The sequence below is a fragment of the Myotis daubentonii genome, chromosome 10 (assembly GCF_963259705.1).
Source record: "Myotis daubentonii chromosome 10, mMyoDau2.1, whole genome shotgun sequence".
Classification (NCBI taxonomy): Eukaryota; Metazoa; Chordata; class Mammalia; order Chiroptera; family Vespertilionidae; genus Myotis; species Myotis daubentonii.
The window spans coordinates 5,844,638-5,867,946 of NC_081849.1; the positions used below are offsets into that span (position 1 = coordinate 5,844,638).

The 23,309-nt window shown below is 46.6% G+C and overlaps 1 protein-coding gene across 12 annotated transcripts in view; it reads right to left on the minus strand.

Annotated features, from left to right (window-relative positions):
• ACTR3B (actin related protein 3B) overlaps positions 1 to 23,018 on the minus strand; it is a 54,430-nt gene extending 31,412 nt beyond the window's left edge. For 4 of the 12 annotated variants that reach the window (XM_059711379.1, XM_059711386.1, XM_059711377.1 and 1 more), the window contains exons 1-2: positions 22,850 to 23,017; positions 10,746 to 10,801 (exon numbers count right to left, since the gene is read on the minus strand). In XM_059711379.1, the coding sequence (XP_059567362.1) occupies positions 10,746 to 10,801; positions 22,850 to 22,893 (100 nt within the window). In that variant the 5' untranslated portion in view covers positions 22,894 to 23,017. Of the gene's footprint in view, positions 1 to 10,745; positions 10,802 to 22,849 lie in introns of all 12 variants that reach the window. The other 8 variants (XM_059711376.1, XM_059711374.1, XM_059711381.1 and 5 more) reach the window with 7 other exon arrangements.
• Between the last annotated feature and the right edge of the window lie 291 nt (positions 23,019 to 23,309).

The window sequence follows — 23,309 nt, forward strand, 5'->3', positions numbered from 1 at the left end:
TAGCCAGGATCTCCAGCCAGGATCTCCAGCCAAGTTCTGGTCTGGATCTCCAGAGAGGTTCTGCTTAGGATCTCCAGCCAGGTTCTGTAGCCATGTTCCCTCGCTAGGTTCTCCAGCCAGGTTCTGTCTGAGATCTCCAGCCAGGTCAGTCACCAGGTTCTAGTCAGGTTCTCTTGCCATATTTCTGTAGTCAGGTTCAGTCCAGGATCTTTTGCCATGTTCTCTCCAGCGAAATTCTTCTGTCTGTAGGTTCTGTGTAAGTTCTGTCTTCTGAGTTCTGACTTCTAAGTTCTGTGTTCTAAGTTCTGTCTCTTGCTGTCTTGTTACATCTGTATTTATACCAGTTGATTCAATCCTATCAATCTCTATTACAAAGGTTAGGGTGTTTCTTATCTCCATTCCAGGGAGTAAAGATTATGTAGCTTAAGCATGATTGTTCATAGTTAACGTGATTAATTACCCTCCTGGCACTTAGTTGAGGGGTTTTATTCCCTCCCTAACTTCAGGGGAAAATCCCTACCTGGGGATTCAACCTTTCTCGGAGAGGTGACCTTGGTTAAAACACAGCGCCAAGAAGGTGAGCAAACATATTAAGAACTGTATGCCATATATGCCAGGTCCCTTGAAACAGCAAGGATGGACTGGCTCCCGGCACCTTGCTTCACACCTGGGCCTCACCTGGTCACTTCCAAGCCCAATACAAGTGGCAGCCACCTGCAGATCGTTCTGTAGCTCCTGCTGAGTGGCTCTAGTCTAGACAGTCACTGACTTTGCAGCTCCCAGAGGCAGTGCACCCGGTGAACAGCTTCAGACCATACCAGATTACAACGCTACACATCCACAAGCAACACATTCAAGGGACAGACTCAGTGAGCACCAAAGCCCCAGTGAAGCAAGTCCTGCTTCACAGGAGTGTCTCCTGTACAGTAGCTCTTCCAGTACAGTCACAGCTGGTTCTCACAGCCAATTGGCCTGGAGGTCAATTCCTCCCAGTGATGCCAACAGCAATTAAGGCTCAACGACAACAAGACTGTGCACAGAGCCCACACAGGGGCCCACCTAGAGTGCCCAGCCCAGGTGACTGGGGAGGCTGAGCTACTGGACGCTATAGGACACCAACTACACAAAGCCACTCTACCAATTCCAGGAGACATAGCAACTCTACCTAATACGTAGAAACAAACACAGGGAAGTGGCCAAAATGCAGAGACAAAGAAACATGTCACAAATGGAAAAACAGAAGAAATCTCGAAAAAGAACTAAATGAAACAGAAGCAAGCAAACTACGAGATACAGAGTTCAAAACCATGGTTATAAGGTTACTCAGGGATCTTAATGAAGGCTTCAAGGATCTTGGTGAGAATTTCAAGGATCTTAGTGAGAATTTCAAGAACCTTAGTGAGAACATCAAAGACATGAAAAGGGACCAGTCAGAAATTAAGCATACACTACTTGAAATAAAGACTAATTTAAAGAATAATTTACAGGGATTCAACAGTAGAAAAGAGGATTCCGAAAATCAAATCAATGATTTGGAATATGAGGAAGCAAAAAAACACCCAATCAGAAGAGCAAAAATAAAAAAGAATCCAAAAATATGAAGACAATGTAAGGAGCCTCTGGGACAACTTCAAGCAGACCAACATTTGCATTATGGGGGTGCCTGAAGGAGAAGAGGTAGAGCTAGATATTGAAAACCTATTTAAAGAAATAATGACAGACAACTTCCCCTACCTGGTAAAAGAAATAGACCTACAAGTCCAGGAAGTACAGAGAACCCCAAACAAGCAAAACCCAAAGAGGTCCACACCAAGACACATCATAATTAAAATACCAAGGATTAAGGACAAAGAGATCATCTTAAAAGCAGCAAGAGAAACACAGTTAGTTACCTACAAGGGAGCATCCACGCGACAGCTGATTTCTCAACAGAAACTTTGCAGGCCAGAAAGGAGTGGCAAGAAATACTCAAAGTGATGAATAGCAAGGACCTACAATCAAAATTACTCTACCCAGCAAAGCTATCATTTAGAATTGAAGGTCAGATAAAGAGCTTCACAGACAAGAAAAAGCTAAAGGAGTTCATCACCACCAAACCAGTATTATATGAAATGTTAAGGGGTATTCTTTAAGAAGAGGAAGAGAAGGAGGAGGTGGGGAGGAAGTGGAGAAGGGGAGGAAGAGGAAGAGGAGGAGGAGGAGGAGGGGGAGGAGGAGGGAGAGGAGAAGGAAGAGGAAAAAAAGAAAAATGTGTACAATAAAACGGCAATAAATACATATCTATCAACAACGGAATCTAAAAATCAAAATAAATGAACAAGGAATCTAATGAACAAAATCAACTGATGAATAAATAGAACCAGAGGCATGGAAACATGGAACAGGCTGACAAATCTCAGAGGGAAGGAGGGCGGAAGAGATTAACTAAAGCTCTTCTATTCGTATATGCATTACCTATGGACACAGGCAATAGGGTGGTGAAGACCTAGGGGGGTGACAGGAACCAGGTGGAGGCGGGCAACAGGGGGTTAAAGGGGAGACATCTGTAATACTCTCAACAATAAAGATTCTTTTAAAAATAAAAAAAAATTTTAAAAGATAAATAATTAAGAAAGGGTAATATAATCCCTATGTATATGCAGTAAATACTTCTGCATAATATTTAGGGAGGGTAGAGGGTGTTCCCAAAAAAGACACTATCAAAGAGCATGTAAAGTGCTACAGGACCGGTTCCATGTTCGGGCATTCTTTTCGGGAGGGCACAGGGGACTTAGCTGCTCTGCTTTTAGTGCTGACAGAAGCTACAACACTCCATTTCTCAGTTCCATCTGAAAAAAAATCCCACAAGACAGTGAAATGCACCTAAAGTATATATCAATAGGTCCAAAATTTTAAAATACAAGACAGAAGGAGACAAAATTAAAAACATAATACAAGAGAGGAGAATTAACTGGAAAAAAAAATGCCTGTATGCTCTTTTTTGGTTTTGTTTTTGTTAATCCTCACCGGAGGATATTTTTCCATTGCTTTTTTTTTTTTTTTTTCCAGAGAGAGCAAATGAGAGGGGAGAGACAGAGAGAGAAACATCAAAGTGAGAGAAACACACATCGATTGGCTGCCTCCCATATGCTCGAGCCTGCAAGCTTGAGCGTGCAACCAAGGCATACGTCCTTGACCTGAATCAAATCCGGTGTCTTCAGTCCAGAGGCCGATGCTCTATCCACTGAGCCAAATCGGCCAGGGCAGCCAGTATGCTCCTTCACATTTTAATAACACTCTGCATCAGATAAACTTAAAATACTTCTTGTTTTGTTACAGAAGAAAAAGAATTGACTTCCCATTAAAAGAAAAACTAGGAGGATCCCAGCTAATATCTATCACAAAAGTACAGTAATCAAACTGCACTATATGAAAATGTTAAAGACTTTTGATATACTATTTTAATAAGAGCTTCGCCTTGCCCGGTAGGGGCGGCTCTGTGTTTGAGTGTGGACCCATGATCCAGGAGGTCACAGTTCGATTCCCGGTCAGGGCACATGCCTGGGTTGCAGATTCGGTCCCCAGTAGGGGCCATGCAAGAGGCAGATGATGGATGATCCTCTTTCATCATTGATGTTTCCCTCTCACTCTTCCCCTCTCCCTTCCTCTCTCCAAAATCAATAAAAACATTTTTTAAAGAGCTTAGCCTTGATATTTGGAAATACACTTAGTAGTAAATAATTATATCAAACTTCCCTCCAGAACTTAACATCTGATGAAATGTGGAAAGCTTAGCAAAGATTCAATTTTCTATTCAAATTCTTAATCCCTGGTTACACAAGACCAAGGAAAAAAATAAAGTACTGGGGCTGGAAGAGACAAAATATCTATTATTTGCAGTTAGGACAATATTCTGCATAGAAAACTAATAGAATCTGTGGGATATTAGAACAAATCAGACAGGTCAGAAAGGTTACTAGATTCAAAAACAACTTAAAAATCTCAGCAGCATTCCTCCTATGTGCTGGCAATAACTAATTAGAAAATTTAATTCTAACAAAATTCATGAAAAAACAACAAAAACAGAAAGTTACCTTACTAGTATTCAAAAATGCACTTATAAAATGAAACATCATCATTTTACATTCATTAGACTGGCAGAAATTTAAGTCCAGCGGTATCAACTGTGGTCAGGACGTGTAGAAACATACACTCGTCTGCTGCTAATGGGAGTTTAGGTCAGTACAGCCTCGGAAGAGCCATCTGACAGTGCCTGACATGGGGGAAGAGGGGCACACCTGGATGATGAAACCACCCATTTCTCCTTGCTTTCTCTTGGGAAACCAGCACACATGAATAAGGAGGTATTCACTGCACCATTTTGTACAGCAGAGAAAGCTGGGAAACTCCTAAGTTTAAAAGCAAACTGTTGTAGATGCACGTGTTAGAATGCCAACCTAGGTCTGTGTACACCAACAATGAAATACACCTTAGAATCAAAACTTTGAGAGGTTTTCAAAAGAGCAATAACAGAAAGTTACTCGCAGTATGACACCATCATGGAAATGTTTACTCACAAAACAATGCTACATGTTGTTCATGGATCCTGGAGCCTGTCACCTAAGGATCACATACGGACTGGATACAGGAAACAGCCACCAGAGCAGGGCAGCAGCGCCAGGGGAAGGCCAGGGGAAGGCCAGGGGAAGGCCAGGGGAAGGCCAGGGGAAGGCCAGGGGAAGGCCAGGGGAAGGCCAGGGGAAGGCCAGGGAAGGACAGGGAAGGACAGGGGAAGGATAGGGGAAGGACAGGGGAAGGACAGGGAAGGACAGGGAAGGACAGGGGAAGGACAGGGAAGGACAGGGGAAGGACAGGGGAAGGCCAGGGGAAGGCCAGGGAAGGCCAGGGAAGGACAGGGGAAGGACAGGGGAAGGACAGGGAAGGACAGGGAAGGACAGGGGAAGGACAGGGGAAGGACAGGGGAAGGACAGGGGAAGGACAGGGAAGGACAGGGAAAGGACAGGGAAGGACAGGGAAGGACAGGGGAAGGCCAGGGGAAGGCCAGGGGAAGGCCAGGGGAAGGCCAGGGGAAGGACAGGGAAGGACAGGGAAGGACAGGGGAAGGACAGGGGAAGGACAGGGGAAGGCCAGGGGAAGGACAGGGAAGGACAGGGAAGGACAGGGGAAGGACAGGGAAGGACAGGGGAAGGACAGGGAAGGACAGGGGAAGGACAGGGGAAGGCCAGGGGAAGGCCAGGGGAAGGACAGGGAAGGACAGGGAAGGACAGGGGAAGGCCAGGGGAAGGACAGGGGAAGGACAGGGAAGGACAGGGAAGGACAGGGGAAGGACAGGGGAAGGACAGGGAAGGACAGGGAAGGACATGGGAAGGACAGGGAAGGCCAGGGGAAGGACAGGGGAAGGAAAGGGGAAGGACAGGGAAGGACAGGGAAGGACAGGGGAAGGACAGGGGAAGGACAGGGAAGGACAGGGAAGGACAGGGAAGGACGGGGGAGGAACGGGAAGGACAGGGAAGGACAGGGAAGGACAGGGGAAGGACAGGGGAAGGACAGGGGAAGGCCAGGGGAAGGACAGGGAAGGACAGGGAAGGACAGGGGAAGGACAGGGGAAGGCCAGGGGAAGGCCAGGGGAAGGACAGGGAAGGACAGGGGAAGGACAGGGGAAGGACAGGGGAAGGACAGGGAAGGACAGGGGAAGGACAGGGAAGGACAGGGGAAGGACAGGGAAGGACAGGGAAGGACAGGGAAGGACAGGGGAAGGACAGGGGAAGGCCAGGGGAAGGCCAGGGAAGGCCAGGGAAGGACAGGGGAAGGACAGGGGAAGGCCAGGGGAAGGACAGGGAAGGACAGGGAAGGACAGGGGAAGGACAGGGGAAGGACAGGGAAGGACAGGGGAAGGACAGGGAAGGCCAGGGGAAGGCCAGGGGAAGGAAAGGGGAAGGACAGGGAAGGACAGGGAAGGACAGGGGAAGGACAGGGGAAGGACAGGGAAGGACAGGGAAGGACGGGGGAGGAACGGGAAGGACAGGGAAGGACAGGGAAGGACAGGGGAAGGACAGGGGAAGGCCAGGGGAAGGACAGGGAAGGACAGGGAAGGACAGGGGAAGGACAGGGGAAGGACAGGGGAAGGCCAGGGGAAGGCCAGGGAAGGACAGGGGAAGGACAGGGGAAGGACAGGGAAAGGACAGGGAAGGACAGGGAAGGACAGGGGAAGGCCAGGGGAAGGCCAGGGGAAGGACAGGGAAGGACAGGGAAGGACAGGGGAAGGCCAGGGGAAGGCCAGGGGAAGGACAGGGAAGGACAGGGAAGGACAGGGGAAGGACAGGGAAGGACAGGGAAGGACAGGGGAAGGACAGGGAAGGCCAGGGGAAGGAAAGGGGAAGGACAGGGGAAGGCCAGGGGAAGGCCAGGGAAGGCCAGGGAAGGACAGGGGAAGGACAGGGGAAGGACAGGGAAGGACAGGGAAGGCCAGGGGAAGGCCAGGGGAAGGACAGGGAAGGACAGGGAAGGACAGGGGAAGGACAGGGAAGGACAGGGAAGGACAGGGAAGGACAGGGGAAGGACAGGGAAGGCCAGGGGAAGGAAAGGGGAAGGACAGGGAAGGACAGGGGAAGGACAGGGGAAGGAAAGGGGAAGGACAGGGAAGGACAGGGAAGGACAGGGGAAGGACAGGAGAAGGACAGGGAAGGACAGGGAAGGACGGGGGAGGAACGGGGAAGGACAGGGAAGGACAGGGAAGGACAGGGGAAGGACAGGGGAAGGCCAGGGAAGGACAGGGAAGGACAGGGGAAGGACAGGGGAAGGACAGGGAAGGACAGGGGAACAGGAGAGGCTGGCGCTCGCACTGACGGGTGCTTTTGTTCCGGTGTTCACAAGGTGAAATCCCACTAACATTTATTCATTCAGGGTGCTGGTACATGGGTGGGTTTTTGTTTGTTTTTTTGTCAAAATAAAGACTTTAAAGACCTCTAATTTTTTAAAAGAAAACCATCTCTGGGCTCAGCCTCTGTCTCGAGTCCAGGCTTCCCCCAGAGCACCTAACCTGTCCCCAGTGCCTACTGGACCTTTACACCGAACTCTTCAGACACCAAATGTCTGAGCTGCACTTCTTCTCCCGCCCCGCCCTGCCTTCTATGCTTGTAATCGCCACACACACACACACACACACACACACACACACACACACGCACACACACACGTACACACACACATGCACACACGCACACACACACGCCCTCTCTTGTCAGTGATTCCCAATATTCTCCAACAACTTAAAGTTCTGCACAGAGGCTCAGGCAAGCCAGACCTCGCAGAGCCAATCTGAAAATCCCTGGTATACAAATGAAAACTCCTTCCGAAGGCGGTTCGAAATCCTTCATCACCTGGGCCCTCTCTGTGGTTCCACATCCTCCATCGTCCACTCGGAGTTGTGATTTCAGAAACTATCGGAGTGCTGCCATCCCCCACCACACACACCAGGGCCTCGCCTGTGCACCCCTGGTCAGAAAGCCTGGTCCCGGCACTCTCCACACACCCGCACACCCACTCCACCCTTCTCTCTGCACGCACTTCAGCACATGGGTCTTGGCCTTGGTCTGTGAACGGAGCCTCTGGAACCAGAAGAACAGTTCAGCTCCAGCACTAACACAGCAGTGGGCCACGGGCCCAAGTAAGCAAGGCCCCTCCCTACCTGCCCCAGCACCTTCTCTGTCCAAACACCTACCTGCCTCCTATGCTGCTCTCTCTGGCAACAGTTCAGCCAACAGGATAGCTCTTCTTTCATTCCCACTCCTGACGTTTTAGCCTCTCTCCAGCTTCTGCCACTGCAAATGCTCTGCAGCACCAATCTGAGAGTCCCCGCCTCCTGACAGTGAGCAAAATCCCTCTAACAACAGGATTCAGTTCCCCTCCCCACCAATGATGACAGGTTACATGGAGCCCACAACAAAATGCTGCACTCGGTTTAAAGGCCAAAGCTTTAGCACTAGCTGGTTTGGCTCAGTGGATAGAGCATCAGCCTGCAGACTGAAGGGTCCCAGGTTCGATTCCGATCAAGGGCACATGCCCAGGTTGTGGGCTTGATCCCCAGTAGAGGGTGTGCAAGAGTCAGCCAATCAATGATTCTCTCTCATCATTGATGTTTCTATCTTTCTCCCTCTCCCTTCCTCACTGAAATCAATAAAAATATTTTTTAAAAAAGAAGAAGAAGAGAGTCCTGGCCAGTGTGGCTCAGTTGGTTGGAGTGTCATCCCCACACTGAAAAGTCACAGATACAATTCCCAGCCAGGGTTCACACCCAGGTGCTGCTTCGATCCCCCGTCACGGCAATCAATGTTCATTCTCACATCGATTTTTTTTTCTCTCTCTCCCCCTAACCCTCTTTCTCTCTCTAAATACAATAAAACCATATCCTAAGTGCTGGTGGGGATGTGGAGAAAAGGGAACCCTCGTGCACTGCTGGTGGAAATGCAGACTGGTGCAGCCATTATGGAAAACAATATGGAGTTTCCTCAAAAAATTAAACATGGAACTGCCATTGACGCAGTGATCCCACTTCTAGGAACATATCCTAAGAAACCCGAAATGCCAATCAGAAAGGATATATGCACCCTTATGTTCATAGCAGCACAATTTACAATAGCTAAGATCTGGAAACAGCCCAAGTGCCCATCATTAGACGAGTGGATAAAAAAAAGTTATGGTACCATGGAATATTATGCAGGGGTAGAAAGAAGGCTCTCTTACCCTTTGAGGCATCATGGAGGGACCTGGAGAGTATTATGCTGAATGAAATAAGCCAGTCAGAGAAAGACAAGTATCACCTGATCTCACTCATATGTGTAATCTAATGAACAAAATAAACTGATGAACGGAGTGGATCCAGAGGCATGGAAGCACAGAACAGAGTGAGGAATCTCAGAGGGAAGATGGGGGAGGGTGGGAGGTGATCAACCAAAGACCTTGTATGCATATATGCATAACCCATGGACACAGACAATAGGGTGCTGAAGGCCTGGAGTGGGGGGTGGGGGAGGAGGGGCAGGCTGGAGTGGGGGAAAAGAGACCTATGTAATATTTTCAACAATAAAGATTTAAATAGCCCTAACCGGTTTGGCTCAGTGGATAGAGCGTCGGCCTGCGGACTCAAGGGTCCCAGGTTCGATTCCAGTCAAGGGCATGTACCTTGGCTGCGGGCACATCCCCAGTAGGGGGTGTGCAGGAGGCAGCTGATCGATGTTTCTCGCTCACCGGTGTTTCTAACTCTCTATCCCTCTCCCTTCCTCTCTGTAAAAAATCAATAAAATATATTTTTTTAAAAAAAGATTTAAATAAATAAATAAAATAATGGTTAGAAAATAAAAATAAATAATAAAAGCATGTCCTCGGGTGAGGATTTAAAAAAAAAAAAAAAAAGGAGAGGAAGAGACACCAGAGCTCTGTCGGCCATGGAGAGAGAAAAGGTCACGCAAGAACACAATGAGAAGACACCTCACCAGAAACCATCCCTGATGGCACTGACCTTGGACTTGGAGACCCCATTCTGGGATATAAACTATACACCAAATTATGGATTTAAAATGAGGGTGCAGCAGACCTGTTGTCGAGGACATGCCGTCACGGAATGGGGTGAAGAAAATGTTCTCAAGGGCCCTGGAGATGTGAATGCCCATATTCACCAGAACATCTTTGGTCTTCCCTTGAGTAAACACTCAGCCGGCTCCTTCTCCCGCCTCCTCAGCTGTCCATGCCCCACACGGGTCAGGAGAGCCTGTCACCACCATGTCACCGGCCCCAGAGCAGCTTGGATTCTAAGGTCGCAGCTTCTCGTACCAGAGCCACACTTAGGAGGCAGTTTCACTTCACTGACACACCTCACTCTTTTTTTTTTTTTTTAACATATTTTTAATGATTTCAGAGAGGAAGGGTGAGGGAGAGAGGTGGAAACATCAAAGATGAGAGAGAACTACTGATCGGCCGCCTCTTGCACACCCCACACTGGGGATGGAGCCCGCAACCCAAGCATGTGCCCTGACTGGGAATCGAACCATGACCTCCTGGTTCATAGGTCGGCGCTCAACCACTGAGCCACACCAGCTGGGTTACACTTCACTCTTTGGTAAACTATCTCCAGAATTTAAATCATTTCGGAGACTAATTCTACCCTCTCAACAACCAACCTAAGCCTGGAGACTCCCATGGGAAACGGAGAGGGGGTGGGAGGCACTGCTACCAAACTGTGAGAGCATGCCCTTTTCAGTCTACCATTCTCTACTGACTAAAATTTAAACAAAAGAACACTTCTGAACACAGTAAAACAGTCATCAGGCCTCTCATTTCAAAAAAAAGTCTTTCAATAGAGTGAACAGTGAGTACAATGGATATTCAGCCCACAACGTGGCCAATAACACTGCACTGACTTAAAAATTACAAATTATTCTTCAAGTGACACATACACTTCTAAATAATTCAGACATTTAGAATTGCACAGCCCCTACCAACCACCCTAGCTGAAACTTCAATGACAATGACAAAGGACTGTCAGAAAGTTGGGGGGGGGAGGGGGTTAGGTCACACCTGCAGCCAATAGCAATATTCAGGAACTAGGTGTCAAAATAAATAACCGTCCCCAGGAACCAGGACAAGTTCTACATGAAGATGGCAGGTATACCTTACAAAACAGAATTAGAACGCTTAGAACAATTCTGAGAAACAATCTATTATACACTCGAAAGAGGAGCTTTACTTACATGAAGGGACAATGAACTGGGGCTCAGTGTTGCCTGCGTAGCCAAGCTTGGTATACCTAAAAGCACAAAGTCATCGACACGTTTAGAAAACGATACTCTCTTCTACATCCCACTTACTATAAGCTCTCCAAGTCCTAGAATATCGTGGCTCAAAATATTCCCTTGAAATTAAAAAAATTTATGACTGAGAATCACACTAATTTTGGACAAGCGAGCAGTTACAAAAATGTAAAATAGTATGCTTGTTTCTGTTGGAAAGATTCTATATGTATATATTTATAAACTAGAGGCCTGGTGCACGAAATTCATGCAGAGGGGGGGTTATCCCTCAGCCCGATCTGCACCGTCTCCAATTCGGGAGCCCTCAGGGGATGTCCTACTGATGGCTTGGGCCCACTCTCCGTGGTTCTCTGCTCTCTGCGGGGCCTCCCTGCTCCACACCACAGGGATGGGCAAGCAGGTCGTGCTGGGTGCTGCCTGCAGGCCCCACTTGCCTGTTGGGCTCACGTTGCCGGGGTGATGCTGCCAGCATCCTGCCCTGGCCGCTATGGGCACCACCATCTTTGTCATAGAGTGACGGTTAATTTGCATATTACTCTTTTATTAAGTAGGATTACATTTATGTGTCCTAATAACTTTAAGAGTGCTTTTACCCTCTTTCAGTCTTTACAAAAAAAACCCTGTGAAGAAAGTAAATATTATCACTATTTTGCAGATGAGAAAATTGAGGCACTAATGAGTTTATTAAGCTGCCCAAAGCCCAACAGCCAGTGAGCAGGAAAAAACCCAAATCTCAATATGCGGCCCCCGTTCCCGTCCTGATCAGGCTGCTGTATGAACAGTGGGGTCTGGGCAGTGACCTCCATTCTGTAGTGATGCATATAATGAGTAAAACACTTGATGGCAGTGCTGAAAGTGACTTTATTAATTCATTCCATTTTACAAATTCTTTCAAGATGCTTGATACTAATTTTTTGATATAGTAATACATTCCAAATTCCAATAATTTAATGATTTTTAAATATATTTTTAATATATGTTATGTGGACGAAAGGGGCCACATGCTAACCTGACAAGCTCAGGGAAGGCCTGCATGGCGGTCTTGCAAACTCAGAGACCTTAACAAAGGATGGTCTGAAATTAAACTTTAACTAAAAGCTGTTATGGTGGGTAGTTATGTCCTAGGCCAGTATCTTCACTGACGAGGCCAACCTTTACCTTAACTGAGCCTATACTAGCATATCTTTTTGCATCTATAATAACATGCCCTTGAAATGTCTGGGTAACTTGTAACTTCCCTTTTCCAGACCCCTTGGGGCACAACCTAATGTGCTGGGTGCCAAGACAGATACCACAAGTTCCTTCATTATTATCATGTTAATTGTTCCTGCACCCACCTAAATATTTGTCTATCATTTTACTTTTTATCCAATCGCTGGGGTTTCCCTGCTTTGCTTTCTCCCGCCTCTCTAGTCTATCACCAATGAATTTCATGTAACCCACCTATGTCCCTTCCTTTGATTGCAATATATAAATACAGATGTAACCCGCCATTCTCTGAAGCATTATCTCAATTCGTTGAGGTTCTGCTTCCCGGCATATGTCAACAGTTTGGCTCAAATAAACTCACAAAAATTCTTTACAGGTTTCAATGTTTTTTTTACATTAACAGCTCATTTTACTATTTTCAAAACAGAGTGAAGATGAAAAAAAAAAAAGAAAAAAAAAAGCAAGTCAGCTCCACTTAAATCACACCTTACTGTTCAGTATCCCAGGATCAGAGGGCTTGGTGTCACAACAGCTTGGCCCAGGCCCTGAGACCCACCTGAGGGTCCTTCCAATTTCCATGAATTACCCAAGTACACGTGTACCCACCAGTTCCTCATCCCATGGCCCACAAGACCCACAGGGTGGGTTCAAAGCCAATACAGAGCCGAGGGCTTTCCAGAAGGAAGTCAACACATACTGAACTGCAACAATTCTAGATCATATCCAATTCAACCATCTCGCTGGAGTTTACTGCAGACAATAAATATAAATAAACTAAATTACTGACCCAGGGCTAAGGAAGCCTACAGGGTCTAACAAGCAGGCCAGCAAACACTAAAATCAGCGCTTCCACGCCTGTGTTTTGAACAACCCCTTGCACTAAAGTAAGTCCACATTTCCATGCTGTTGAGATCATGACTTGTATCATGACCAAAACGGGGCCTTTTTCTTGACTGTTTCTCCACCCTGCACAGTGCCTGGCCTTGGGCCTAAAAGTGCTCTGGCCCACTGCTGCAGTCTGACCCTTTGCTGATGGTTTCAAGGCACAAAACTTTGGGATGGCGATGAGACCCAGTTGTGGAAGGGCACTGGTGTCACACCACTTGGTTCACCACTTGTCCATTGAATTTCTACCACTACACACGTTGGCGTGTCCATTGAATTTCTACCACTGCACAGATATTCCAAAAATGCCTGCTGAATGAGTGCTTACCAGACAGAAGAAAAAGTAATCACGTCACAGTGCTGCGGGAGGGCGATGTTGGAAAGGGCAATGCTGAAAAGCAATCTGATGGGTCCGGAAAAGACCAAAGATAGTGTCTAGAGCAGTGGTTCTCAACCTTCCTAATGCCGCAACCCTTTAATACAGTTCCTCATGTTGTGGTGACCCCCAACCATAAAATTATTTTTGTTGACTGTTATGAATTGTAATGTAAATATCTGAAAGGCAGGATGTATTTTCATTATTACAAATTGAACATAATTAAAGCATAGTGATTAATCACAAAAACAATATGTAATTATATATGTGTTTTCCAATGGTCTTAGGCGACCCCTGTGAAAGGGTCGTTCCACCTCCAAAGGGGTCGCGACCCACAGGTTGAGAACGGCTGGTCTAATACAATTCCTCAAGGATGAGAAAACACTTGTTTTTTTGCAATGGGGTTTTTTTTTAACTGAAAACAAATATAGTAAAATGTTAACATTTGTTAAAATTAGGTGCTAAATATCATCCATGTATATGATAATACTTTTTGTATTTCTGAAAGGCAACAGAGTGTATTGTATTAGTTAAGACCATGTACTCTGGCACCAGACTGCCTGGGTTCAAATCCCAGCTGTGATTTGCCAAAATGTAACTTTAAGCAAGTTACTTTACCTACCTATAATCTCAGTTTCTTTGTCTGTAAAATAAGGATAATACAATCTATCTGCTGGAATTCGTGAGTTAATATATAAAAATACATAAATAGAGGGAAAGAGCACTCGAACTGTGCTATCTATATGTTATCATTTTTACTATTATTTTTCTGTATGTTTGAAATATTTCAGTTAAATTTGGGGGGAGAGGAGTCATTTTAAGTTTGTTCTGTGTCCCAAGTCACACACCACTCTGCAAACCACTCTACACCACAGACACGCCAATGTGTGTAGTGGTAGAAATTCGATGGACACGCCAATGTGTGTAGTGGTAGAAATTCAATGGACACGCCAATGTGTGTAGTGGTAGAAATTCAATGGACACGCCAATGTGTGTAGTGGTAGAAATTCAATGGACACGCCAATGTGTGTAGTGGTAGAAATTCAATGGACAAGTGGTGAACCAAGTGGTGTGTGACACCAATGCCCTTCCACAACTGGGTCTCATCTCCATCCCAAAGTTTTGTGCCCTGAAACCATCAGCAAAGGGTCAGACCGCAGCAGTGGGCCAGAGCACTTTTAGGCCCACATTTAAAATGTTAATAAAATCTTCATCAGCACAGGCTCATCTCAAACTTCCATGAGAAGCTATTAACTGGAACACTGCAAACATACCTGACAAGTGTGCATTCTAATAACTCCTAGGAGGGCAGCCCCATGCGAGCCTAGCATGCCCAGTAAAGATGACCCGACAACAAAGTGGCTCAGCTATACACAGAACAGGACACAAAACGACAAGAAAAACACAACTCAAACACGGAGTGTGTTCAAGACACCATTTATGGAAACAAGACACCATTTATTGCAACCGTTAGTAGTAAAAAACTTAAAATTAAAAAAACAGGCTCAAATAATAGTGAAAAACTAGAATCATCCCTATTAAAATCAGAATTAAGCCAAGGAGACCCACTATCATTGCTCTCATTTAACACTGTTTGGGAAGAAGTAGATAATACAAATCAGAAACTAAATAAAAGAAATAATATTGGGAAGGAGACAAAAACTTATTTGTAAGTCATAATTATAGACCTGAAATATATAAGGAATTAAATGAAAAAACTAAAAACAATAGGAACTCAGTAAGATGACCAGGTACTTAATGAAGGGACAAAAGTCCACGGTTTTCCTACCTAAGCAACAGATCAGAATACACACTGGGTCAGAATCCCATTCACAATAGAAACACCGAATAACACTGTCCTTACAAATAAACTGTATAGTGTGTGTGAAGAACTCACCATGTACAAGTAGGCAAATAAATGGAGACATATCTTAAATAGGAAGAGTCAATAGTTTTCTTTTTTTTTAACTGCTTTTTTTATATATTTTTATTAGTGATTTTAGAGAGGAAGGGAGAGGGAGAAAGAGATAGAAACATATATATATATATGGCTAAGTTGACTTGCGCATGTGCAATACATATAAAGCTCTCGCTGGCGTCAATCGCATGCGTGTGTTTCCATCTGTCATTGTTGACCGTGAATTTGGTTGACACTTCTATTATAGAGAAAGGGCGAACAGCAATATTAAAATAATTCTTCTAATTACTTTCCTTTCAATGTGCACGAATACATGCCCCGGAACACTAGTCAACAAGAGACAATCACTGTTTGGCTGGCTCCTGCACACCCCACACTGGGGATTGAGCGCACAACCCGGGCATGTGCCCTGACCAGGAATCAAACCCTGACCTCCTGGTTCATAGGTTGACACTCAACCACTGTGCCACACCAGCCAAGCAAGAGTCAATAGTTTTAAAAGAAACATCAAATATCACTAAATTCACCTACCACTAAGTTTAATGCAAAACCATTAAAAATCTGGCCAATTCTGAAGAAGATAGTAGTAAATTATACCTGGGCATAGTAAAGGTTGAAGAGTCATTACAAAAGGAAGCTTCATTCTACCAGTCAAAATTTTAAATGCATGTACCCTATGGTCCAAATAGTTTATATGCATACTGGAAGCCCAGTGCACGAGATTCTTGCACTGGGGGCAAAGGAGGTGTCCCTCAGCCCAGCCTGAGCCCTCTCACAGCCCAGGAGCCCTCGGGGGATGTCCACCTGCTGGCTTGGGAGCGGGCCTAAGCCAGCAGGCGGACATCCCTCTCGTAGTCCAGGAGCCCTCAGGCCATCAGTCAGACATCCTTAGCACTGCCATGGAGGCGGGAGAGGATCCTGCCACCACCACTGCGCTCACCAGCCTTGAGCTGGCTTCTGGCTGAACTCACCAGCTTTGAGCTGGCTTCCTGCATTAAGCGTCTTCCCCCTGGTGGTCAGTGTGTGTCATAGCAACCAGTCGTTCCACCATTTGGTCAATTTGCATATTACCTTTTATTACATAGGATGCCCTAGGTCCAAATAGCATGTTTCTAGGAATTTACCTCACAGAAGCACTTTTACATGTGTACAAAGATATGCACAAGAATGGTCACTACAGTATTACAATAACAAAAGAACAACAACAAAAATAACTGGGAACACTCAAATGCCATCAAATAGAGGACATCCTATCTGATAAAAGAGAAACATGGTAATTAGCCATACGTCTGCTACCCTTCCCATTGGCTAATCAGGGCGATATGCAAATTAACTGCCAGCCAAGATGGCGGCCGGCAGCCAGGCTACTGACATGAACAGGAGGCTTGCTTGCTTCAGTAACGGAGGCCTCCAACATTCCCCGCCTGCCGCTGCAGGGCTCTGAGCTGCTAAGAAACATTGTTACAAATATAGAAGCTAAACAAAACCCCAGAAACCTGTTTTCAGTCAGCCGGGATCTCAGACCTGGAGTCGCAACAAAGTTTCAAATACAAAAAGTAAACAAAGCCAGAAACCTAAGTAAACAAAGCCAGAAACCTGCTTTCAGCAGCGAGGTCTCACAGCTAAAGCCAGCTCTCAGCTACAGTGACAGCCATAAATCCAAGAATAAAAAAAAAAAAAAAAAAAAAGGAAAAAAGGAGCGGTTGGGAGCTTCAGTCACCCGCCAGCCTGAAAACAGCCCTCAGCCCCTCACCCAGACTGGCCAGGCACCCCAGTGGGGACCCCCACCCTGAAGGGTGTGTGACCAGCTGCAAACAGCCATCATCGCCTCATCCAGGCTGGCCAGGCACCCAAGCGGGACCCGCACCCTGATCTGGGACACCCTTCAGGGCAAACCAGCTGGCCCCCACCCGTGCACCAGGCCTCTATCCTATATAGTAAAAGGGTAATATGCCTCCCAGCACCGGGATCAGCGGAGCCGCGAGGCCTCCGGGCACCGGGATCAGCGTGACGGGGGCAGCGCCCAAACCCCCTGATCGCCCTGCGGCTCTGCATGTGACAGGGGGTGGGGCCGCAACCTCCCTATCCGCCCTGCTCTGTGCATGACAGGGGGGAGCTCCCCAACCCCCTGATGGGCCCTGCTCTGTGCGTGACAGGGTATGGAGCCCCAACCCCCCTGATGGGCCCTGCTCTGTGCATGACAGGGGGCAGCGCCCCAACCCCCTGATTGGCCCTGCTCTGTGCGTGACAGGGGGTGGCACCGCAACCTCCCCATCAACCCTGCCTTGAGTGTGACAGGGGCGGCGCCCCAACCCCCCAATCGGCCCTACCCTGAGCGTGACTGAGGGTGGCATCGCAACCTCCTGATCCGCCCTGCTCTGTGCATGACAGGGGGCGGCGCCCCAACTCCCCAATTGGCCCTGCTCTGAGCCCGACCAGGGGCTGCGGGGCAGGCACCTAGGGATTGGGCTTGCCCTCTGCCACCTGGAAGTGGGCCTAAGCCAGCAGGTCGTTATTTCCCAAGGGGTCCCAGACTGTGAGAGGGCACAAGTGGGGCACAAGTGGGGCACAAATTTTTGTGCACCAGGCCTCTAGTATTAAATAAATAGAATCATTCACTAAAATGTTACACAATCACCAAAAATGAAGCAAGCCCTGGCCAGGTGGCTTCACTGGTTGAAGCATCATTCCATACACCAAAAAATGGTCAGAGGCAGCTGACCAATGATTCTTTCATTGATGTTTCTATCTCTCTATCCCTCTCCCTTCCTCTCTCTAATAATCAATAAAATCATTTTTAAAAATAATAGAAAATGGGGGCTATGAAGTGCTTCCTCATAGTAAAATGTTAACAAATGTAGGTAATACTAGAGTTTTGTGTGTGTGGGTTTTTAATCACAATTTTGCAATCATCACTGTAATAATCACTTAGGATAGCGGTTCTCAACCTGTGGGTCGCGACCCCTTTGGGGGTCGAACGACCCTTTCACAGGGGTCGCCTAAGACCATCGAAAAACACATACATGCCGAAACCGGTTTGGCTCAGTGGATAGAGCGTCGGCCTGCGGACTGAAGGGTCTCAGGTTCGATTCCGGTCAAGGGCATGTACCTGGGTTGCGGGCATATCCCCAGTGGGAGATGTGCAAGAGGCAGCTGATCGATGTTTCTCTCTCATCGATGTTTCTAACTCTCTATCTCTCACCCTTTCTCTCTGTAAAAAATCAATAAAATATATTTAAAAAAAAAAAAAAAAAAACACATACATAATTACATATTGTTTTGTGATTAATCACTATGCTTTAATTATGTTCAATTTGTAACAATGAAAATACATCCTGCATATCAGATATTTACATTACGATTCATAACAGTAGCAAAATTACAGTTATGAAGTAGCAACAAAAATAATTTTATGGTTGGGGGTCACCACAACATGAGGAACTGTATTAAAGGGTTGCAGCATTAGGAAGGTTGAGAACCACTGACTTAGGGCAAGAATCACCAATGGATATTGAAACAGTGGGTGAAAGTTTATGGAAGAACCAAGGTATCTCTCCACGAATGACATTAACAACAAAGGGGAAACAGCAACCAGACAGTGAAGAAATCCAGTGGACATCACCGTATCCAAATAATCCAAGTGAACCTATCAAGAACAAGGCAAATCACTATCTTTAGGCCTTCTGATTAGACCAATGAGTTCTGGAAATCTAATGGACAGCACAGTGATTGTAGTTAACGACACTGCCTTATATACTTGAAAGTTGCTAAGAAAGTAGATCTTAAATGCTCTCATCACAGAAAACGAATGGTAATTATGTGTCATGATGGAGGTGTTAGCTAACACTATGGTGATAACCACTTTGCAAATATATTTACAATATCAAATCAACATATTGTACACCTTAAACTTCCACAACGTTTTGTGTCAATTACATCGCAATAGAACTGAGGGGAGGAAAAGCCTTCTGATGGGATACACTAAGAACTGGGCCCCAAAAGTGTCAATGTCTTGAAAGACAGAAAAAGGCTAAGCAACTGGTCCAGTTAAACCAGACTAAAACGACAAGAGACTAAAAAGTCAAGATGATAACCGAACAGAATGTATGATGCTAGACGAAGGAGAGGTGAGGATCCATGAGACAGACATGGAGCCATGCCCGTGAACCCAGACTGCCTATTAGATAACAAGTAGATAATGTTAAACTTTCTGATTCTGACCATTAGTCTGTGCTAATATAAGTTCCTTGTTCTCAGAAAGTATACCTTGAAGCATTTTGGTATAAAACCACGGGGTTATCTGTACTTTACACTCAATAGTTCAGAAAAATAATAATATAGATAGAAATACAGAGAATGAAAAGCAACTGTTAATAGTTGGTACAATTGGATGAAGAATATGCAGTTTTTTTTACATACTTTTTGCAGTTTTTCATTAGGTCAGACATTTTTTCAAAATAGGTTTAAAAAATACAAAAATCTTCATTAATAAAGTCTGGTTATGAGAAGTGAGACTAGTATTTGTGGATATTCTCTGAAAACTTTGCCTCCTAGTAATTCCTTTAAATCAGGGGTGGGAATGTCGGGCCATATAAGGCCCTCAAAATCATTTGGTCTGGCCCTGCCAAGGCATTAGGGTGAGTTAATGGTTTGACCACATAAAGCAGGCTAATTTTTAAGCTGATAATTTTTGTATGCCCTGTGAGTGATATGAAAATACCCAAATAGCCCTTGGCAGAAAACAAAGTTCCCCATCCCTGCTAAACGACACTTTACCTTTAGATGGAGCAGACCCCTGGTCCATACTATTCCTGGCCCCCAGTCCACCTGTGCTCAGCAGGTTTGTCTCAGGGTTTATTAGAAGATTCTAGGCTACCAGTGTGAAATTTATTTGCTATAAAAATACTATATAAAGAAAACGCTATATAGTACACTGCCCACTAAATCATTGGTGTCCACCATGTATAGTTCAATGTGAATTCTTCTTTTAGAATTTAGCACTAGCCCTAACCGGTTTGGCTCAGTGGATAGAGCGTCAGCCTGCAGACTCAAGGGTCCTGGGTTCGATTCTGGTCAAGGGCATGTACCTTGGTTGTGGGCACATCCCCAGTGGGGAGTGTGCAGGAGGCAGCTGATAGATGTTTCTCTCTCATTGTTGTTTCTAACTCTCTATCCCTCTCCCTTCCTCTCTGTAAAAAATCAATAAAATATATTTTTTAAAAAATAGAATTTAGCACTAGAAAAAGCTTTCACCTGAGAAGCAGGTATTTCTTTTCCTTCCTGATGACAGGAATTACGTAATAACAATGACTTTTACCATTATGTCAGACAGGAAGAGTGAGGCTTGACTACAACAGCCACAGGCCTACACCTTATGGTGACTCAAGAGGTCCATTCTTTTCTTAATTTTTAAAAATATTTTTTTATTGATTTCAGAGAGGAAAGGATAGAAATATCAATGATGAGAGAATTACCGGCTGCTTCCTGCACACCCCCTACTGGTGATCGAGCCTGAAACCTGGGCATCTGGCCTGACTGGGAATCGAACCGTGACCTCCTGGTTCTTAGGTCAATACTCTACCACTGAACCACACTGGCCGGGCACCAGGCCCATTCTTTTCCTTGGTCCTGGCTTACTTTCATCTGCATTTACCCCTTTTTATACTATTTTGAAGTAAAAAGCAATCCAAAAACCATTTTAGCTCTCTGGAAATATAAGAACTACTAATATGGTTTAAGTAAATGTAGGCTCTTCCGGGCTGCTCCTTCTGGCCAGACCCTGGCCACTGGGCATTTGTAGTGACCACAGTCACTTCCAGGACTGACTACGTGAGACCCACTGGGAAAATTCCCTGCCAAAGCCTATGACAGCCTGAAGACAATGACATGACTTGGGGCCATAAAATAATAATATCCTGAAGTTATAGCTCCAAAGGGGCCAAGTTCCACTGATCACTTAACCTCAGAAGGTCAACACTGTACACACATTGTAGGTATTTCGAGCAAGAATGATGAGTACAGTCCCCAGTTTACTAATAGTAAAGGTGGCAAGCCCTGTGAGCATTATTTGTATTGCCAGGAAGTGCTCTGGATTTCAACAGTCTGACAAGACTAGAAATACAAAAGCAAAAATCTCACATGCAAATGTGGGAATGAAAAATATTTTTACCTGCTGCCTTCCCTCTTGATACCACCAGACCTCAGGTGGGCTTGGGTGAACACTGGGTTGTGGGAGGAGGGAATGTTTGTGAGGGGAGCAGATGCCTCAAGGAGCTGACAGTTGAGGGAGTGTTAATACCAATATTGACTTTGGCCTGTGTTTTGGGCAGCAAAATGACTTATAACATAAAGGGCCACAATACTTCTGGTATAACATGTATTTCAAAAAGAATTAGTACAGCCCTAGCCGGTTTGGCTCAGTGGATAGAGCATTGGCCTGCAGACTGAAGGGTCACAGGTTCGATTCTGGTCAAGGGCACATGCCTGGGTTGCGAGCTCCATCCCCAGTAGGAGGGATGCAGCAGGCAGCCAATCAATGATTCTCTCATTATTGATGTTTCTATCTCTCTCTCCCTCTCCATTCCTCTCTAAAATCAGTAAAAATATATTATTTAAAAAAAAAGGATTAGTACAGGAAAAAAGGCAGTTTTTTCCCAGATGGCTGGTGCCTTTAGCAGAGGGAAAAAAGAGATCAGTAGATGAACTGCAGCAAATTAAAGACACCCCCACAGGGTTGTCATGGAAACTAAACCTGTTTTTGTACAGAAAAGAAATCAAGGCAAAGGTGAACATGCCATGGGCTATTTCATGACCAAAAAAAATTATTAGAATCCTGTCTTGAAATACTTTAAGAGGCTACATTTCCTCCCAGGTCATTTTAATAAGTACTTCATCTATAAAGCAAGCAGGCAACCTGGAATTCCTAAACCACGAGCTGGACGTATTCAGCAGCACCTTCGTAACATCAGGACGCTTGGGCCCCCGAGAGCGAGCTCCGGAAATGTCCCAGAAGGCTCTTGCATACCTTAACATCAAAAGAAGTAATCCCACCCAAAAATAGAGGAGGAAAAAGAAAAAAGACCTATACCACAACCCGGCTTTCCCAAATCTAGACTTTCTATTTTTCAAAATGGGGCCTTTTTCATTTTTTAAGCGAAAAGGCAAGTCTACGCAAACTACCGCAAGAGCTTAGTAGCCTAGTGAGCCACTGGATACTGGGGAGAGCAGATCAGGTGCCCGGCGATGGGTGGGTGGTGGATGGATGGACATAACCACCGCCAGGGTGAGCGGCGAAGATTCCGCAGGCGCAATGGTTGCACCCGGGCCCAAAGAGGGCCGGGTTTAAGGGCCGGGAGGTCGGGGCACCGTTAGGTGGGTAGAAAGCCGGGACGCCGGCGGGCCTGCAGCCACCCGCCTGGAGGCTGTCCGGCCGGGGAGGCCCGCCGGGCGGAGAGGGGGCGGCGAGCGAGCCGGGCCGGCTTCAGCCCCGCAGCCCTCCCGGCCAGGTGAGCGGGCTCCGCGCGTGGCGCTTCCCGGCCCGGGGAGTGTGCGGGGCGAGCCGCCGCTGCCACCGGCACGGGGTGGGCGGGACCCAGGACCCGGCGCAGGTGAGAGCGGGCGGACGCGGGACAGGTGCTCAGCGCCGGCGGCTCTTACCCGGTGCCGCAGTCCACCACGCAGGGAGGCAGGGAGCCCGCCATGCCCGGCAGCGCGCCGCTCGGCCACGCGAGAGCCCCCGGAGGACCCGCCGCCCTCCTCGTGCCGCGCTCGCCACGAGCCTCCCGCTCCCGGGAGCCGCCGCAGCTCCGCCGCGGGAGCCCAGATGGTCGGTACCGCCCACGTGACGCCGCTCCGGCCAGCCAATCACGGCGCGGGCACGCCATACGTCACGCCAGGCCACGCCCACCCGCCATCTCTAGTGCTGGCGGCGAGGCCTCCTGGAACACACCTGCAGCTTCCGGCTCTGGAGATTGGAGGCTATTTTTAGCTAACTTAACAGTGAATTTGACCTGGTTTCCGTGGCCTGGCTCCAATGTCACCTTCTCAGAGAACTTGTCCCCTCCCCGCACCTTACTCTCTATCTCAACAATCTATTGCTTTCGTTCACAACACTTGA